This window comes from Lepus europaeus, chromosome 7 (genome assembly GCF_033115175.1).
Source record: "Lepus europaeus isolate LE1 chromosome 7, mLepTim1.pri, whole genome shotgun sequence".
Taxonomy (NCBI): Eukaryota; Metazoa; Chordata; class Mammalia; order Lagomorpha; family Leporidae; genus Lepus; species Lepus europaeus.
The window spans coordinates 2,339,014-2,359,028 of NC_084833.1; the positions used below are offsets into that span (position 1 = coordinate 2,339,014).

At 62.9% G+C, this 20,015-nt stretch overlaps 1 protein-coding gene across 5 annotated transcripts in view; it reads left to right on the forward strand.

The window, feature by feature from the left end:
• Positions 1–20,015, forward strand: part of SHANK2 (SH3 and multiple ankyrin repeat domains 2) — a 399,303-nt gene that overhangs the window by 73,094 nt on the left and 306,194 nt on the right. For all 5 annotated transcript variants that reach the window (XM_062195675.1, XM_062195679.1, XM_062195676.1 and 2 more), the window contains one exon: positions 3,135–3,212. In XM_062195675.1, coding sequence (XP_062051659.1) covers positions 3,135–3,212 — 78 coding nt within the window. The remainder of the gene's footprint in view (positions 1–3,134; positions 3,213–20,015) is intronic.

Sequence of the window (20,015 nt, forward strand, 5' to 3'; positions counted from 1 at the left end):
TAGTGGGATTGGGGGTGCAGCTCCTGGTGCTGCTTTGCTTTCCCAGGCCTCTCCCCACTCCGTCTGCAGCACCCGGGTGCGTGGTCTGGCAATCACAGGCAGGTCTTGGCTGATAAATCACACCGTGGGTGGAATATTCGCTCACTTCTCTTGTTAAATCAACTGATAGGGTTCTGGTTGTAAGCAGCGAATTGTGTCTAATCGGGGGCCTCCCTCAGCCTCCCGCAGGCTGGCCGTGAGCCCCAGGGCCCTGGGCGGCTTGGATGAGGAAGGATTCTGGAAGTCTGACCCAAGGTGACCAGGCAGGGCTCATTTGTCTGGAGCGAGCCTCCTGATTCTGTGAGCGCTGAGGTACAGAGGGAAGAGGTTTCTCTTCCTTAAATGTTATTTGACAAGGCAGAGAGCTGGTTCCCCCCAAACGCCCACAGCAGCCAGGTTCAAGGACGGCTTCCTTTGAAACCAAGTCCCCTCTCACCGTTTGGGGGGCTCGGGACTCGTGTCCGTGATGTTGAAGCACCGACGCCCGGTGCCGTGTCTGTGATGTTGAAGTGCCAATGTCCAGTGCCGTGTGGGAGTCGAGAGTCTGCTGGGGCTGCGGCGCTGGCCGCGTTGCTCTGGGCCAGTCGGCGACTTTGCCTCTGCACTGACCTCCGCTTTCCCTGCTCGGCCGCCCTCTCTCCGAGCTCCTTTGAGTGTACCTGCCCCCACTGTCCTCCCCAGGGCCCTGTCCCAGGCGTCCTGCACACCCTCACTGTCGTCTTGCCCCCCTCCTGGCCACGCCCCTGTCCCCCCCCATGCTGTCGCAGCAGTGCCTCTCACCTGAGCTGTCACCCTCGCTGACCTTGGCTGGCCTGTCTGTCTGTCATTTCATTCTAGAAGATACCGGCAGGCCCCAGCCAGGAGACCCCAACTGCCCTCAGCCCTGGGCTGTAGTGGGGGTGTCTGCTGTCCCCATGCTGACTGCCTGGGGGCCCCCAGGGAGCAGCTCCTTTGCCCAGCACTCGGCACCTTGTCTCAAGCCTGAAACCTGGGCCACCGCCCCTCCACTGCCCCGTCCAGCCCCAGTTGGCATCCTCCCACTCTCTCTCCCATCAAATCCACCCCCCATAATGCACTGCGGGTGACGGCCATGCAGCACAGGGCGGCCATGCCCTGTGGAGAGTCCTGTTACCCTCAGCCCCGAGACCTGGCCCCTCCAGCCCTCCCGTTCCCACCTGGCAACCCGTGTCACTGCTCCTGACGTGGTCCTGGCTCCTGGGCCCCCAGGGCAGCTGTGCCCTGCCCTCCCCGCCCCCTCCCTTCTCCGCCAGGGCCTCCTCCTGTTCACCTGCCCAACACAGACCGTGGCCGTGGCCTGGGGTGCTGCGGCTTGGGTGAGGGCCCTTGGGTGGAAGCTAACAGCCCTGCTGGGAGGACTTCAAGGCTCATAGGCTCAGGCCTGGGGTAGGGGGATGTGGCCCTGATGGGGCAGGTCTTCTGGCAATGTGCTTCTCCGATGTTCAGCCACACCCGGCCACGGTCAGCACTTGTGTGTGGCCACTTTGCTGCTGAGGCGTCGTGCATCCACTCCCGTGGACAGGAGTTGGCCTGCTGTCGCTGTAAACACACAGCAGTGATGCCCAGTCCCGTGGACAGGGGCTGACGCCCCCATGGACAGGAGTCGGCCTGCTGTCGCTGTAAACACACAGCAGTGATGCCCACTCCCGTGGACAGGTGCTGACGCCCCCGTGGACAGGAGTCAGCCTGCTGTCGCTGTAAACACACAGCAGTGATGTCCAGTCCCATGGACGGTGCTGACGCCCCCGTGGACAGGAGTCGGCCTGCTGTCACTGTAAACACACAGCAGTGATGTCCAGTCCCGTGGACGGTGCTGACGCCCCCGTGGACAGGAGTCGGCCTGCTGTCGCTGTAAACACACAGCAGCGATGCCCAGTCCCGTGGACAGGAGTCGGCCTGCTGTCGCTGTAAACACACAGCAGCGATGTCCAGTCCCGTGGACAGGTGCTGACGCCCCCGTGGACAGGAGTCGGCCTGCTGTCGCTGTAAACACACAGCAGTGATGTCCAGTCCCGTGGACAGGTGCTGACGCCCCCGTGGACAGGAGTCGGCCTGCTGTCGCTGTAAACACACAGCAGTGCCGACACTCCTGCCCTCACTGTGCCTGCTTCTCCCTCCCCGGAAGTGGACCCCTGTGTAGCTCCTCTCCTTCCAGACCTGCCCCGAGCGTTCCCACACCATAGATGCCAAACTTCTTCCGTGTTCCGAGACCCCTTCCTACTCAGGGACTCTGACAGGACTCCTGTCAGGTTCTGTCTGCCTGCCTGGTCCTGTCCTGCCACCGCCTTGGTAAAGAATGTTCTAGAACAGTGCCCCGCCTGTCTGCCGTCTCCATGTTTGCTTGTCCTTTCTTTTAAATATTTTGTACGGGTGAGGAATGCCTTAAGATTTCCTTATTTGACAGGCAGAGTTACAGGGAGGGGGAGAGAGAGAGAGAGAGAGAGATCGGTCGGTCGGTCGGTCGGTCGGTCTTCCATCCACTGGTTCACTCCCCAGTGGCTGCAACAGCCGGGGCTGAGCCAGGCTGAAGCCAGGAGCCAGGAGCTTCTTCCAGGTCTCCCTCATGGGTGCAGGGGCCCAAGCACTTGGGCCATCCTCTACTGCTTTCCCAGGCTGTTAGCAAGGAGCAGGATTGGAAGTGGAGCAGCCAGGACTCGAACTAACGTCCAACGGGATGGCAGCATCACAGGCAGCAGCTTAACCCACTGTGGTGCAGCGCCGGCCCCTGACTGAAGTCCTCCAAGCTCCAGGCTCCCGGCTTCGGCCTGGCCCAGCCCCAGCCATGGCAGCCACCCGGGGAGGGAGCCAGCGGCTGGAAGCTGTGTCCCCTCCCTCTCTGTCGGTCTGCCTTTCAAATAAAGAAACAAAAGCTTTCGAATAGAAGTGGACTCCTTCCGTCCTGGGGCGTGTGTTTAACCGGCGTGGTCCTGCCGTCCTCCGCAGTCAGGTCTCCGAGTCCCGGCTCGTCCCTGCCTGGCTGGGGGGCGAGCCTTGCTTTGCCACTGCCAGGATCCCCTGGGAGCTGGGGCCGGCCTGCGCCCCCGCCCGACACGCGGTCTCCTCTTCTCGCCCTGCAGGACAGCTGTGCCCGGGTGCTGCTGTTCCGAGGGGGCAACAAAGAACTGCAGAACCACAACAGCCAGACTCCGTTTCAGGTAACGGTGCGCCTGCGCCTGAGCCGCGGGCGATGGCAGCGGGTGCCTGCGTGTGGCGTTGGTGGGGGCCGCGGGAGCTGGCTCCCCGCGTGGCGCGCGGGTTCTGGGATGGGGGCCGCCCTGTGCGGTGGAGCGCCGACCTGTCCCAGGTGTGTCCCAGGGGCCCGCCCAGGTCGGCTTGCTGCCCGTCAGGCCGTGGGGAGTCTGCTGAGACTGCGTCTGGCGGGGTGGCTGCGGGACCACCTCCGTGGGCCTCTCTGGGGCGAGGGGCTCGTCCCTGTCAACACCCCCGTGGCGTCTGATGTCCCGTGGGGCTGGCCGAGGGCTTTGGTGGAGAAGCAGACGAGCCCAGGGCCTTGGTTTGAAACTGAACCACGTGGTAAAATACACGTAACACGGAAGGTGGCGCTGTAGCCTGAACCAGGCTCTCAAGCGCACTGCGCATGTCCCGCGGTCCTCGCAGCTGGTGGCCCCTCCCTCACCTGAACACACAGTGTGCATTGGATGCTCAGGAAGCAGCCGTGGGATGATACAAAAGCTCTCCCGACTCCTCCAGACGAGGTGTGGCGCGGTGCTGCAGGAAGCGACTCTCCGGTGGCTTCCGGAACGACGAGCCAGTGTGGGTGGCTTGTCCCAACCTGCCAGCCCACTGCGGCCTGTCCCCACGGGCCCTGACCCCTGGCATGCCAGCTGCACCGACACAGATCCAGCGGCACCTGTGCCTGCAGAGCTAAGCAAGGATGCACGTGGCTGTGGAGCCTGGCGGCTCGGGGCCCCTGCCCACGCTCTCCGCACACGCACGGCGTGTGGCTGGTCCCCTCCTGCACAGGCACACCTGGTGCTGCGGAAGTGACCAGAGACTGCACGACGGGAACACAGTCCCTTCACCCCGAGCTCGCGGTGCAGCCTTTGTGACGGGGCTCGGCGGGGTTCCCCTGGGCGCTGGTGAGGCTCTCGGGCATCACTGTGAACGCAGGCTTTGTGTCGGGGACACTGGTCTGGCCGGCTATGGTGTAGTCCACTCATTGGGCCAGCGGGAACTCGGGAGAGACACGAGGTCTCAGTCGCACTGCCCCAGACGCCGGGGGTGGGGCTGGGCCTGGTGCCCCGTGAGAGTCAGAACTGGGGGGCGTGGCTTCACTGAGGGGGGAGGAGGAAGAGGCGCATCCATGACGTCACTGGTGCGGGTCTGGACGGGGTGGTTGTGGTGAGGCTGGTGGTGGCGGTGGTGACCGACATGGTGATCGTGACCATGGTGGTGATGGTGATGCAGAGGACTGTGTGCGACACACCATGCTTGATTGTAAACAGCCTTGGGCCGGTGGCTTTGCCGGCTGGAGGCACGTGCAGGGGCCCGAGTGTGGTTAGGGCAGGCCGGCCTGGCGTGGCGCCGGTGGCCTAGGGCTGAGATGTGCATTTTGACCCGGAGTATGTTCAGCTGCCGATGGGCTCCTAAGGTTGCGGCCACATCGTGAGTGGGGGCGTCTTGACGTGGAGTCCATGCACCCCTGTGCATGTCCCCATGGCCTGTGGCTGTGGCAGAGCCCGGCTGACACCGGGAGCCACGTCCTGAGCAGGTCTTCCATGGTGCCGGGAGGTGGGGGACCAGAAGGGGTGGCCCTTTCTCCCTGGGATCGGCTGCAGTGCAGTGGCTGTGTGGGAGCAGAGCCGGGGGCGCGGGAGAGACGAGGAGAGTGTGCAGATGGCTCCGGGGGCCCGTGTTCACACGGGTCAGGAGGGACGAGGAAGTGCACGGCCCCAGGCGGGGTCTGCTGGGTGCCCCAAGTGCCACGCTCTGTGTTCAGGCTGCCTGTCCCGTGCTGAGCCCTTCTCCACGTGGTGTCACGACGCGGGGCTCCTGGGTCCGCGGCAGCGCTCGGTGCACAGCCCTGGGCCACGAGGCTCGGCAGGGGTGAGGGACCCCAGGCCCCGTGTCCGGCCTCACCCGTTGCACCACGTGGAGGAAGAGAGGCCGGAGCCAGGACTGCGGAGCTGAGATGGGAATGCCTAGGGGTGAGGTGAGAGACGCCAGGGTGGCGTCCGCCTGCGCAGTGACCTGAGTGCCATCGGGCGCCTGTCAGGTGTGGCGCCCACCAGGTGCATCCTGGGAGAGCTCTGTAGGCCTGGGTCATGGCCATCCCTCGGGTCTCGGCATTTGCGAGTGTTTAATGGGAAGTGGATCGCAGGAAATGGGCGCGTGTCTCCTGGAGGTGCAGCCCCCGGCCCCCACTGCTCTGCGTTGGGCTCCTGTGGTGAGCAGTTCAGCCAGAGAGGGGCAAACAGGTCCTGTGTCATGGCAGCCGGCTGGGTGACGGCCAGCGTGGAGGCCTGGCGACCCTGGGCGGCGTCGTGGCGTGCCTGCTCGTGTCACTTTGGGGTCCGTCACATCCAAAGGCCGAGGGGGTTACAGGGCCTCTCAGTTCTGGAGGGCCCCAGTGCAGGAGTGGGCGGTCTCCCCAGCCCAGCCTCGGGGGATGGGGCTCTTACGGGCAGAATCCAGAGGTGACACCTGTCTGTCTGTCCCTGTCCTCCCCATGCCCCGTCTCGGAGCTGCAGCCCCCAACCTCACGGCACCTAACCCTCCCCAGAGGCCGCCCTGCGACAGGTGCCCTGTCCTGTGGCAGCTGCCCGGCCTCTGTTCCTCTCCCATTGGAAGCTGTGACCAGACCTCGTTGAAATGCGCGTGGACCCGGGAGCGAGGCTGGACGGGTGTTTCCTCCCGTGGCCTGACCCTTCTGTAAGCACGGTGACCCCCACCCCCATCCTGTTGCCAGCACTGGGCCCTCTGCCCGTCAGTGGCCAGGAAGACCACCCTCGCCTCTCCCTGTCCGTCCTTGGGTGCGTGCACCTGCTGTGTTCTGAGCACCTGGTGAGGCGGGGGCGGGGCGGGCACCTCCGCTGTCCGGGGGTCTTCCAGCTCCCTGGGTGGGTGGGGCACACGACGGCCCTGGCAGCCCACCCTCCGTGGCACCCGTCCGGAGGGCAGAGCTGGCACCACAGAGCCTGACTGTGGACGCAGCCCAGATGTTTTTATTTTGAAAAAGAAATTAATTGCCAGTGTTGAAGCACCCAGGGATTTCACAGAAAAATCTGGTTTTATGACTGCAGAGGAAACCCCAGGTGGCCCGGGTCTGTGTCGCCCTCTGGTGGCGGTGGGGGGCGCTGCCTTTGCGGTTTGCCGTCCTCAGGGCTCAGCCTGGCGACCCCGCGCTGCCTCCCTCGTTAGGCAGGCACTGGCGAAGTCTTTCAGTCAAGTGGCCTCTCCATGCCCCCGTGGGGTGTGGTGTCTGCGTTCCCATAGGAACAGGGACTGGAAGTTGCTCTTCTGGGTTCAAATGTGGAAACCCAGGGAACCTGAGTGTGGAGGAGCCACCACCTGTGTCCGGGGACAAAGGGAGCCGGGGCCGAATCTCTCCTCTCCCGGAGTGCCCTGGTGCCTGGAGCCACCGCTCGTGGGCGGCTGCCATGGGGTGTGCATGGCTCCACCAGGGTCTTGCCAGGAACAAGGGAAGGAGGATGTGGCCCAGTGGGTGCCCGCGGGGAGCAGGTCCAGCACGGGTACAAGCAAAGGCCCTGGGGTCGCCGTGTGCCTGGAGTGCTGGGGGGGTCACTGCCTCCCTCCCTGGAAGCTGTGGACGTGGTGGGCTGAGGGCGAGGCCAGGACAGTACAGGGCAGGCGGAGCTGGGTCCAGGACGTCGGGAGCCCCGGGAGGGATGGGCCTGGCCGCCAGCACCTGGCCATGAGTTCATTCCAGGAAAACAGAGGTGGACCTCCACCTGGGGAACCGAGCCCCAGCCGATTGCCTGTGCCCCGGGGGCAGACGGGAAGGGGCAGTTCCCAGCAGCGTGGAAGGACTGGGCCCTGACTGTGGACCTCGTGTCTGTGAGAAGCATCTCCAGTCCTGCCCTCGCCTTTCCCCTGGAGTTCGGGGTCCACCCCGGTGCTGACCCAGGCTCCCTGCTGCCTGCCCCACCAGCTGTGGCCGTGCTGGCCTGAGGGCGGCCACAGTCCCCTCCCTTTTTCTGACCTGGCTGTGTGCTGTGGTTTGGTCCGGGCTCCGTCCCCCAGGGTTCCTGTGGCAGGGGCAGAGGTGCGGCCTGGGGGGAGGGACGGGGTCCTGGGGGTGCCGCTCGGGGAAGGGGGTCCTGTTAGTTCTCGCGAGAGCGGGCTGTAGGAAGCATGGCCGCCGCCCGCTCCCCCTCCACTGCACCTGCCGTCTGCGCTTGTGGAGCCTGCACAGGCAGGGACCCCGGCCTTGGCCATGGACGTCCGGCCTCCAACGCTAGGAGCCCGGGGAGCGTCTCCACCAGGTCCGGATGGGCGTAGTGGCGATGTCGCTGCCGCGCCGCTCAGCTCAGACCAAAGCTCCTGGCTTGAGTCCTGTGCTTCCCGCCCGGCTTCCTGCCGCCAGGCGCCCTGGGAGGCAGCAGTGAGGGCCCCTGCCTCCCACGTGGGAGACCCCGTGGTTCCTGGATGTCGCCGCAGGGGGTTTGTTGTAGTCACAGGACATGGACCACAGCAGCGTCTGGTCTGGCTCCCCCCACCCCGGGCACCTCAGTCCTAACTTCCTGGGCAGTCAGGTGCCCTCCCGGCCACGGCGCCCTTCCCCAGCCCCCGGAGGAAGTGCCTCTGCCGCTGCTCCATGGTCCCCCTGAACACAGACCCCTCCCCAGGCCGCAGGCGCCAGCACCCGTGAGCCCCGCCCCCCGCACCTTTGCCAGGTGAACGCTTCTCCTCCCTGGTGCTGGTGCTGCCTCCGCGGGTGCTCTGTGCGGCTCCCCTCAGGCAGGTGCATTTTGGTGCAGAGAGCATTTGAACTCCATGCACGTGTGTGGGGCTGTCACTCGCTCACAGTTCATGCAGCCATCCACCGAGCTGAACCGTGAACAACCATGACGTGCTTCCCGGAGGACGCAGGCTTTGTCCTGCAGTCTGGAGTCTCCGTGACCTTGGCCTTCTGGTCTCCGAGGTCCCTGTAATGTCTAGTGCCGGCCACAAGGGGGCAGTGTTGACCGCGGGCAGCTTGGTGCTGGGTGTGGAGGAGGGGCTTGCACTGTGCAGTAGGGGTCTGGCCATCTGTGTGTCTGCCTTTCAGATGCAGTGAAAGGTTAGGACGAAGGGAGGAGCATCAGGTCGCCCAGTCCTGAGTTGTCGGTGCCTTGGGGGCGAACCCGCAGGAGCCAGCCGAGCACCTTCCTCTCCTGCTCCTGGGCTCCGCTGTGGTCTCTGCTGCCGCCCTCGGCCAGCCCCGGGGTCACGCGGCCTCCCGGGCGCCTGGCGAGCAGCCCGTGTCCGCGCGTGGGCGGCGTGCACACAGGTCCCAGGGTCCCGTGCCTCTGCGTGCACAGGGCCTGCGCTACAGCTCTGTGCACGCTGGGAGCCAGGGCTTCACGGGAAGCACTGCAGACCTTGAGAAGTTTCCGGAAAAACCCAAACCAGGAGGGGAAAATCAGAAGGAGCAGCCTGGGCCCGGTCTTTTCCTGGGTGACGCAGAGAAGCAGCCTCTGGCCCTGCTGGGACAGCTCCTGGCCTTTCCCTTCCAGCCTGCCCAGCCCTGTGGAGCCCAGTAGCAGCCACCCTAACCCTATAGAACCTAATAGCAGCACCTCAGCCGTATATAACCTAATAGCAGCCATCCTAACCCTATAGAACCTAATAGCAGCACCTCAGCCGTATATAACCTAATAGCAGCCACCCTAACCCTATAGAACCTAATAGCAGCACCTCAGCCCTGTATAACCTAATAGCATCACCCTGCCCTATATAACCTAATAGCAGCACCTCAGCCCTATATAACCTAATAGCAGCCACCCTGCCCTATATAACCTAATAGCCGCACCTCAGCCCTGTATAACCTAATAGCAGCCACCCCTACACTATAGAAACTAATAGCAGGCACCCTACCCTATATAACCTAATAGCAGCACCTCAGCCGTATATAACCTAATAGCAGCCACCCTAACCCTATAGAACCTAATAGCATCACCCTGTCCTGTATAACCTAATAGCAGGCACCCTAACCCTATATAACCTAATAGCAGGCACTCTAACCCTATAGAACCTAATAGCATCACCCTGCCCTGTATAACCTAATAGCAGGCACCCTACCCTATAGAACCTAATAGCATCACCCTGCCCTATATAACCTAATAGCAGCACCTCAGCCCTGTAGAACCTAATAGCAGCCTTCCTGCCCTATATAACCTAATAGCAGCACCTCGGCCCTATATAACCTAATAGCAGCCACCCTGCCCTATATAACCTAATAGCAGGGACGCCCACCTTTGGGGCACTTAGGAAGGCCCAGGCTTGCCGAGCCTCGGCGTGCTTTGGTCCCCAGTTGATGACAGGTGCGTAGTGGCGCTGTCTCTTCGCTAGTCCAGCGCGGCTAACGAGGTGTTCTAAGTGGAGAACCCAGGGTTGGGCAGGACACGGGGTGCAGCGTGTTTTTCACTACAGTTCACACCGGGGTGGGCATTGGGCTCGCCGTTAAAGTACCAGGTTCAGGTGCGTCTTGCTGCAGAACACCTGGGCTGCGACTCGGCTCCAGCTGAGGCAGACCCTGGGAGGCGGCACTGGTGGCTAAGTTCCTGGGCCCCTGCCACCCACAGACCCTGCCGGAGTTCTGGGCTCCCGGTTCTGTAGCCTTGGGGGCATTTGGGGAGTGAACCAGCAGATAAGCGGATGGGAGCTCTTTCTCTGTGCCTCTCAAACAAGGCCACAGCAGCCAGGAATTCTCCCGGGAAGGGGGCCCGAGGCAGGAGTGCCCTTTCTCCCAGGAGCCCAGTGGTGGGCACCCGTGGAATTTGCCCAGTGCTCGGGGTTGTCGGTCGGTTCCCTTGCTGTGTCTCTGTTGTGAGAAGCACTGCGGGGCCTGGGGAGGCCCACACGGCCAGTGCCAGTGTCCCGTGAGCCCGTCCCCTCCGTGGGAATCTGTTTCCACTGGGCCTGTGCGTGGCTCACACTGACCAGGACCCATGATGCTCATTGCAAAATACAGAAACAAACAGTGAAGACGAACACAGGCCTTAGCTCTTCCAACCGCTCTTTGGAGAAAATGAGGTTGGTTTTAGTCTATGATTTGTGTCTGTCTGTCTGTCTCTCTCTAACATTTCGAGGATAACCTCAGAGAATTGGCATTTAAAAAATGATGTTTAGGCCGGCGCCGCAGCTCACTAGGCTAATCCTCCACCTTGCGGTGCCGGCACACCGGGTTCTAGTCCCGGTCGGGGCACCGATCCTGTCCCGGTTGCCCCTCTTCCAGGCCAGCTCTCTGCTGTGGCCCGGGAGTGCAGTGGAGGATGGCCCAAGTGCTTGGGCCCTGCACCCCATGGGAGACCAGGAGAAGCACCTGGCTCCTGGCTTTGGATCAGCGCGGTGCGCTGGCCGCAGCGCGCCTACCGCGGCGGCCATTGGAGGGTGAACCAACGGCAAAGGAAGACCTTTCTCTCTATCTCTCTCTCACTGTCCACTCTGCCTGTCAAAAAAAAAAAAAAACAATGATGTTTATTCAGGAGAGAGAAATCTTGGTGAGCTGTGACGTTACTAAGGCCAGATTGGTCTCAATTAGCGGGGGGCCAGCCGTGGCCCCGGGCGTGCTGCCTGCTCCCCCGAGGGATCTGTGGGAAGCTACTTCTGTCTTGTGTGGACTTAGTGAAGTGGCCTGGCTCTGAGCCAGGGGGTTGGGTTGGTCCAGGGAGAGACTTCCTATTGGGGTTCACTGAGGCACTCAGAACCAAGATCTTTCCTGCTTTTCAAAGCTCTGAGTTTTGTTTTGCTTCTTAAAGATCTATTTATTGGAGAGGCAGAGTTAGAGAGGGGTCAGGAGGAGAGAGAGAGAGAGAGAGAGAGAGAGAGAGAGCGAGATCTTCCATCCACTGGTTCACTCCCTAAATGGCTGCAGTGGCCAGAGCTGGACCAGTTGGAAGCCAGGAGCTTCTTCCGTGTCTCCCACGTGGGTGCAGGGGCCCAAGCACTTGGGCCATCTTCCGCTGCTTTCCCAGGTGCATTAACAGGGAGCTGGTTTGGAAGTGGAGCAGCCGGGACTCGAACCAGCACCCATATGGGATGCCAGTGTCACAGGCGGCGGCTTATCCCACTGCACTACGGCGCCGGCCTCGAGACTCGGAGTCTGAGAGCTGTGTCCTCCTGGAGAGGCCCCTTCCGGCCTTGGACAGCCTTTCCAGAGGGAGCCTGTGTTTTGGTCATCAGCCTGCACGCAGTAGGCGTGTTTGCTGCGCATCCCAGGCTCAGGGAAGACCCAGTGTGGGCGCAGAATAGCACCGGCTGTGGTTTCGCCGGGAAGATCTGCGGAGCCGAGATGAGTGTCGGTGGCGCTGAGCCTGCCCAGTCCGGAACGCTCTCTCCAAGTGAGCTCTGGGGGCCCTGGGCTGTCCGGCTCAGTGCTGGTTCTCCTGACGCTGTGGGGCACTTCTCTGTCAGTGTCTGGAGTGAGCCCTGGTCAGGAACACACGCTCTATGCCGCCCTTCAGGCCTCTCACGAGACCCCATGGGTGCCCCAGGAGGCCCAGGTGACCTCTCAGCCCCACCCCATCCAGCAGCCCTGGTGGCCAGAGGACCTGCGGTGACGTTCCAGCCCCCAGACTCTCTTGGTCCCTGGGTGCTGTGCCCTGCGCCACACTGCCAGCTGTGCTGCCCGCTGGTCTGAGGTTGTTGGGCACGTCGGCCTGTGCTGAGGCCCCGGCCCTGGCCGGGCTGCTCCCAGGAGGACGAGGAAGGCCCGCTCCACATGCCGTGCGAGGGTGCCCTTCGCACGCCCTTGGTGTTGCAATCACTGTTGATCAGGAGCCTTAGCCACAGCGTCTTGTTTTTTTATTTTGTAAAAAGATTTATTTATTTGAAGGGGAGAGCGAGAGCAAGAGAGCGAGCAAGTGAGAGAGAGAGAGAGGAAATTTATGTTCTAAACACTGGCTCACTCCCCAGATAGCTACAATGATTGGGGCTGGTCCAGGCCCAGCCAGGAGCCCAGAGCTCTGTCCAGTCTCCCACGTGGGTGCAGGGGCCCCAGCACTTGGGGCATCCTTTGCTGCTTTCCCAGGTACATTAGGAGGGAGCTGGATTGGGAGTGGAGCAGCTGGGATTCCCGTGCCCATATGGGATGCTGGCACTGCAGGCCTAGGCTTGGCCCACTATGCCATAGCACAGGCCTCTCCTTTATATGCGTTTTAAATCAACTGAAAAAGAATCTGAATTTCTAAATTATCTTGCAAAGTCAAAGATTTAGAAGTAATGAATATGTGCACTGCTTGCATTTAAAAACATAGCAACAACACAGCCAGTGTACCTAAAGCACGTGGCCCCCTCTTCAGCCCCGTCCCTGGTCTCCCAGGAGCGAGGCAGCGCCTGCACACCCAGCAGCCTGCCCTGCTCCCGCCCAGGCCCCCAGGGCCCAGGTCCTCTCCAGGTGGAGCGCAGGGCTCCCGCCGGGCAGTGACCCCTCCCCACGCCTCCTCGTGAGGCCAGGGAGGCCTGCAGGCCCCAGACTCAGTCCCCACGTGAATCCTGTCCTGGCATTCCGTGTGACGGGCCCAGTGTGGGAGACCTGGAAGAAGCTCCTGGCTCCTGGCTTCTGATTGGCCCAGCTCCAGCCGTTGCAGCCATTTAGGGAGGGAACCAGTGGATGGAAGACCTCTCTCTCTCCCTCTCTCCGTCTATAACTGTGCCTCTCAAATAAATAAATAAGTAAAATCTTTAAGAAGCGCACACACACGCGAGCAAAGCTCCTCGTCGTCGCCTTTCTAAGTGTTCGGCACGGGGGCCGTGAGCAGGGCCACCACCTCCGTCCCCAGCACAGTGTAACTCTGTCCCCATCAGGCCGCCGCCCCGCTCTGGCTCCGCGCTGTGTGTCCAGCCCGTTTCTCGGGGCCATGCAGCAGGCGCCAGCGTCTCCTCGCTCCATCGCATGGAGGGCCCGTGCTCTCCTCACGCGGTCGGTCACCCCGCATGGGCACTGTGCCCACTTCCGCCTTCTGGCTGCCGTGCTGGTGCCGGGGCTGCTGTGGACCGGAGCGCGGTGCCCCCGAGTGCCTGCTCTCGGCTCCCTGGAGGACTCGCGTCCCCTCCTGTGGCCCTGCTGGGCCGTGCGATGATTTTATTTAATTTTTTTTTTAATTTTTATTTTTTGTCAGGCAGAGTGGACAGTGAGAGAGAGAGACAGAGAGAAAGGTCTTCCTTTTGCCGTTGGTTCACCCTCCAATGGCCGCCGCGGTAGGCGCGCTGCGGCCAGCACACCGCGCTGATCCGATGGCAGGAGCCAGGTACTTATCCTGGTCTTCCATGGGGTGCAGGGCCCAAGCACTTGGGCCATCCTCCACTGCACTCCCTGGCCACAGCAGAGAGCTGGCCTGGAAGAGGGGCAACCGGGACAGGATCAGTGCCCTGACTGGGACAAGAACCCAGTGTGCCGGCACCGCAAGGCGGAGGATTAGCCTAGTGAGCCGCGGCGCCGGCCGATTTTATTTAATTTTTAAAATTGTTTTTATTTTCATTGTATTTGAAAGAGAGGCGGGGAGAGAGAGAGAGAGAGAGAGAGAGAGATCCCCTTTGCTGGTTCACTCCCCAGGTGCCTAAGCAGCCAGGGCTGGGCCAGGCTAGAGCCGGCAGTCTGGGGCTCCAGGTGGGTCTCCCACAGTGGGGGAGCAGGGGCCCAGGCACCGGGGCCATCACCTGCTGCCCCCCCAACCCAAGGCGTGCATTGGTGGGAAGCTAGAATCAAGAGACAGAACTGGAGTCGAACCTGGGCCTTTGGATACGGGGTTCCGGTCCCAAGCAGCCTCTTAGCCATGAGGCCGAAGTGTTCAGATGCGCAGCCCGAGAGCAGTGGTCAGTGAGGCTGCGAGGTGTCACGGAGAGTAGGGCTGACGGGACAGGCCGGCGTCTTGGGAGAGCCCGGAGCGCCCGTCCGATTTGGCCTGGTTTCGTGGACGTGGGGAGGGGCCCCCCGTTTCCGCTCCCCTGCTTCTCTCTTCTGGGAAGTTGTGGGTGGGCGTCTTCTGGATGTGGGGGTGGCCTGGCAGGTGCGCCCCCCCCCCCGAGCTGACGGGAGCGGGGTCCTTGCCGCTCTGCCTCCCCGGCTTGTGCACTTCTCTGGAGAGTTTCCCATCTTCCCCGATGACGCCCTCTGTCTGTGGCCCTGTCTCGCGCACCCAGGCCAGGAGTTGCTGGGTCCTGCGGCTTACACGGGTTTTCTGTGACAGCCACCAGAGCTCGAGGGGGTGAGGGGCCTGGGAAGAGGGCATGGCTACAGGAGACCCACCCCAGCAGGCCGGGGCTCACATGGGGTCTCTCTCGGTTCCCTCTGCCATGCTCACTGAACCTGTTGCAGCCCCTGGTGGGGAGGCCTGTCTTGGAAGCTGACTCTAGGCTTTGGGAAATCCAGGAGGGCTTCCTGGAACTGGCTGCAGCGCCTGGTGGGATTCCCTGGCCAGAACAGCGTGGGGTCCGCCCACAGAGCCTGCCGCCTGCGCTTGATGGGGTCCCAGGTCCCCTTCCGCTCCCGGTTCCGGGAGCATCTGAGGCGCCTTCCCTCGCGACAGGGCCAGGGTTAGGATGACAGCTGCCGGGCAGGAGGTTGGGATTTGCTGTGGCAGCCGTGGGACCCTCGGAGCGTGGCTCCCGTGGCTCCCGTGGCTCCCGTGGCTGCGGTGCCGCAGCGCCTTTGTCCACACACGTGTCGTACAGGCTTCCTCTTCTCCCAAGGACAGCAGCGGCTCAGCCTGACGAAGCTGTTTCTCCCGCTAGAGTGTCTGCGTGCAGGCTCGGGTGAGGAGCGCCAGGGAGAGCCCCTCAGTCTCCGGTCTGCTGATGCCGAGTCCCCGGGGCGTCTGGGGCTGCGCAGGGACGGCGCTTTTCCGTTTTTGTCTGACATGTTTTGGGCTTGGTTCTCCCTTCAGGGAGAGAGCAGGGGTGCGTGAGAGGGGTTGCCTGTGGGGCTCAGGATGGGAGCATGCCAGGATGAGCCAGGCCGGGACCGAGCAGGGCCGCCACACCCACAGGCTGGGAGATGGCCTTGAACTTCGAGTTCTGACTTTGGCCCTGAGACATTGTCCCTTCCTTCTCTCAGAGGAGCAGAGAGGCCCCAAGGAAGACCTGCAGTGGACTGACTGGGGCAGGCGTGTGAAGCCAGAGGTCACGGGGCGTCATCCGTGGCCCTTGGCCCTCCGTGGCGTGGCCTGGCCAGCGGCTCTGACCACGGCTGTGTGGCGTGAGGAGGTGGAGGCCAAGGCGCCTGGCCTTGCTTCGTGCTCTGTGCTGCCTGTTTATTTCTGTAAAAAACACGCGATCCACGTGATTCCACGTGATCCACCCTCTCCCCAGGCACGGTCGGTGGCTCTTGGTGTGTCCCTGGGCCGTGCTGCCATGCCCACGGTCAGTCCTGCCATGTCTTGTCCTGGTGCCTCCTTCCCCAGCCCTGCCAGCCCTGGGCTGCTTCAGCAGCCGTGGACAGCCTGCTGTGGGCACTCCACGTGGAGGGCCACCTGCAGGGGTGGCTCAGTGGCTCCGGCCCTGCACCCGGCTGGATGCTTTCGAGGGCCATCCGTGTTAACGCGTGTCAGCGCCGGGTCCCCTGGGATGGCGTGCCAGCTCCGCATCTTCTGGTCCGTCAGTGGTGACTGTGCCCTCTGCCGGCAGGAGGCGGCGCTGATTCGGGAGCGGCTTGGGCTCCTCCTCCCAGGCAGGCAGTGGAGGAAGCACAAGAAAGAGTGAGACAGTGGATATGGAGGTAGAGACGGGCAGTGGCTGTGTGCCTCGTCCGCTTGGCCCGGGTGTGTGTGGCACAGACGTCCCCACACCTGCGCTGGCTGTGTGCATCGTCACCTTAGCCCGGGCGTGTGTGGCACAGACGTCCCCACACCTGCGCTGGCTGTGTGCCTCGTCACCTTAGCCCGGGCGTGTGTGGCACAGACGTCCCCACACCTGTGCTGGCTGTGTGCCTCGTCCTCTTGGCCCGGGCATGTGTGGCACAGACGTCCCCACACCTGCGCTGGCTGTGTGCCTCGTCACCTTAGCCCGGGCGTGTGTGACACAGACGTCCCCACACCTGCGCTGGCTGTGTGCCTCGTCCTCTTGGCCCGGGCGTGTGTGGCACAGACGTCCCCACACCTGTGCTGGCTGTGTGCATCGTCACCTTAGCCCGGGCGTGTGTGGGACAGACGTCCCCACACCTGCGCTGGCTGTGTGCCTCGTCCGCTTGGCCCGGGCGTGTGTGGCACAGATGTCCCCACACCTGCGCTGGCTGTGTGCCTCGTCCGCTTGGCCCGGGCGTGTGTGGCACAGACGTCCCCACACCTGTGCTGGCTGTGTGCCTCGTCCGCTTGGCCCGGGTGTGTGTGGCACAGACGTCCCCACACCTGCGCTGGCTGTGTGCCTCGTCCGCTTGGCCCGGGCGTGTGTGGGACAGACGTTTGCCCTGGTTTGTGCCCTGGATCGCGATGGAAGGGGACACAGCTGTCCTCGGGGCCAAGTCTGATGTGACTGGGGTGGGCGTGGGGGATGTGCTGCCCGCTGTGAGGAGGCCCTCCCCTTCCAGGGCGGGCAGGGCTGTCTGATCCTTGTCCAGGGAGCGGCAGAACCCTTGGAGCCAGCAGGGCCCTGCCCCGGGGTGAGCATCGGCCAGCCAGGCCCCCGGGGACCCTGCCTCGTCCTTGTGGACCGAGCTGTGTTGAAACATGGGCTGCCTTCTGGCTGCAGCAGCAGAACTTGGTCCTCGCCGCGCGGGACGGCTGTTCTCTGCCTTTCTCCACTCCCAGTCAGCACCCATACCACGGCAGCCATGACAGCGACGGCCACCCATGTGGCAGCCACGGCCTCCACTCTATAGCCAGCCAGGGCCCCCGTGGCTTACAAACCACTGTCACTGGAGTAATCCCCGCCCCCACCCCACGCCGGTGACTCCGTGACCTTCCAGGAAGAAGGAAGCCAGCAGGTGCGAGAGGGTGACTGAGGACTGGCCGTGTGGGCTCTGTGGTCTCAGGGTCCTTACTGGGCAGGGCCAGGGCCAGAAAGAAGCCGGGACACCAGACACAGAGGTCACCGACGGAGATAGATGCTGTGCTGTGGGGTCCTGGCTACGATGACGGGCGGCCTCAGCCCCCGGGAGCTGGGCCAGGACGTGCCGGAGGGGACGGTCCCACGGCCTCACACCTGCACTTGCCACTGTGTGCGGAGGCAACCACGGGGCACTGATCCCTGCGCCCGTGCTGCTGCCGCGGCTGCCGTCCAGGCGGGTCCTGTCCTGGTTCCCGGGTTACAGATGGGGAGGCTGCAGAAGTGGAGCCGCCACCCCGGGCAGAGCCAGGTGCACCCCCAGCATCCCACGCTCTCTGCTGTGGCTCTCAGCAGAAACCATTCTTCCTGTGAGGGCACGAGTGCTGCTCTCGGGTGGTGCCCGTTGCTGGAGATCCCTGGGGTAGCCCTGGAGGAGGCCAGGGCAGGGCAGGGTAGGCCCTCGCACATGGCATGGCCATCACGGCACCACTGCACTGCTTCCCACCGAGCCGCCAGCTCCCGGCCCTGCCTCTCTGTCCGCCAGGCCCAGCTCCATCTTCCTGACAGAGGCTGGGAACCCCCTGGGGGCACCCGTACCCTCTCCAGTCAGCCTCCTTCTCAGCCCTCTCTCTGACATGGACTTGGTTTTGGGGGTCCTAACACTTGCCCAGGGTCAGGGTCGGGGTCGGGGGTCACGGACTGACCCTCACCTGCGGGCCGAGATGGCCACCTCTGCCAATGCCCAGCTCTTCCGTCTTGCCGTTGGACCTGCCCCTGCCCCGTAGAACCTGCTGGAGGGAGTGGGCCCCTCTTTCTGGGAGAGTGACCCCGTGCCCTCACCCAGGTTCCTCCTCGCAGGCATCAGCTTTGAGACAGGTGCCTCACCTGCTGCCGTGTGCGTTCCCCGAGGTTGCGAACCTGTCCTGGAGGCCCTGGCAACCACACTCTGCATCCCATCCCAGGAACACACTTCGGGACCATCCCTGGCAGCCTTGATCCGCGCCTGGTCTGACCCGAGGGCCTGTCCTGCCCTGAGCCCCGCCGGCCGCTGTCCTGGACGGCTGGCCTTCAGACACACGAGCCGGCCTTCCAGTGCCTTTGGAACGCAACCGGGGTCGGGGAGCACCGCGGGTCCTGCTCCTCTCCAGGGGTGAGCAGGTGCCTCCTGGGTCCAAAGAGCATCCATCACGGTTCTCCAAAAACACAGAAGAGGAAGAGGAGGGGAGAGCCTTCACGGAGGCTCCTGGGAGGTGCGACTAAAAGATAACTTTTGTTGGTCCAGCAGAATCGTGAATTTCACGCACAAGGTTTCCTAATCTGTGGCTTTTTTCTTTTTTTGAAATTGCAGACTCCTTGTACATGTGGCTTTATTTTTTGGAGCCAAAATAAACTTTCATTTTTATTTGTTATTATTTTCTATTTACTTGAGAGGCAATAGAGCCCTCGCACCCACTGGTTCACTTCCCCAGTACTGCCAGCAGCTGGTGGCGGGCGCCTGTGAACGTGCGCCATCCCGTCTGCCTTCCCGGGTCTGCGCTGGTGGGAAGCGGCCGTCCTAGCCACTGGGCTGAATGCCCACCCCCTAAACTTGCCTTTAAATTGCGTGTTGCGCAAGGTTTTCGAAGTGTGTGTGTGTGTGTGGAGAGAGAGAGGAGGAACTTAAGGAATGGACTGGAGTGGTCCTAGATGCCGAGAGGTTGTGTCCTCGCCGCCGGCTGTCTGGAAGCCATTGGAGCCCTTGGTGTGACGCTGGTCCACGCCTCAGTGCCAGCCACGGTCCAAGGGCAGGAGAAGGCAGTGGGACACAGTCCGCGGAGCCCCCCTCGGCTGCCTTTGTGCTGTGCAGGCCCCTGGGGGTGACAGATGCCCACCCTTGTGGGGGACAGGTGTCTGATGGCCTGAGGCCGCCAGTTCAACTACTGACCTTATCTAGAAACTTCCACACAGACGCACCCAGGAGCAAGGCGTCCTCTGGGTGTGGGGCTCCCTCAGCTGGGCCCTGAGAGACCCCTGACCGTCCTCTCTTCCTCCCTGTGCCGGGACCCCTTCTGAGGTGGGGCGCTCACTACTCAAGTCCTCGCACCACCTTGCTCTCTCCCTCCGCTGCCGCACCCCCCTCCCCAGTCCTGCCTGGGCCCGGGCTCCCAGCTTTGCCCACAGCACCCGCGAGGACTGCAGTCAGTCCTAGAGGACCAGGGAATGGCCCGGTGTGGGGCGAGCGTGGCGACGTGCGCGGGCAGCACCGCGAGGTCTCTGGAGCTAGCGTCGGCGTCTTCCCCTGAGGACTTAATGGCGCTGAGTCTGTTCAGGGCTGCTTCTTTGTTGCGGCACGCGGACCTGCTACTGTTTATGAAATAGACACAAAGCATCTTTTGTCTCCGTGTTTCTTTGGCTCTGCTGCTTACTGTTGCGGGCCCTGATTTCCTGAAACAAAGAAGCTGGCAGGTTGGGATGTTTTCCGAGCATACGGTGTGCTGTGCGCTTGCCTGGTCTCCCTGGGATGCGGCAGAAATTCCCACCCTGCTGTTGGCTGCGTTGTTCTCAGCGGGTGGGGCGGGACCAGCCGGAGGTGCGAGGCAGACCGGGCAATGGTTGGGGTGGGCAGTGAGGCTCGGTGCCGCCTCCTGCCATGGGGGCCCGACTGGGGAGCTGAACACCTGTGTCCGGTCCACCCTCGTGTGCATCTGCCGGCTGGCTGAAGTGTGTGGGTGACTGGTGTGTGAGTGACACCCGTGGAGCGTGACACCAGCGTGTGTGTGTGACACAGGTGGGTACGTGACACCAGTGTGTGTGAC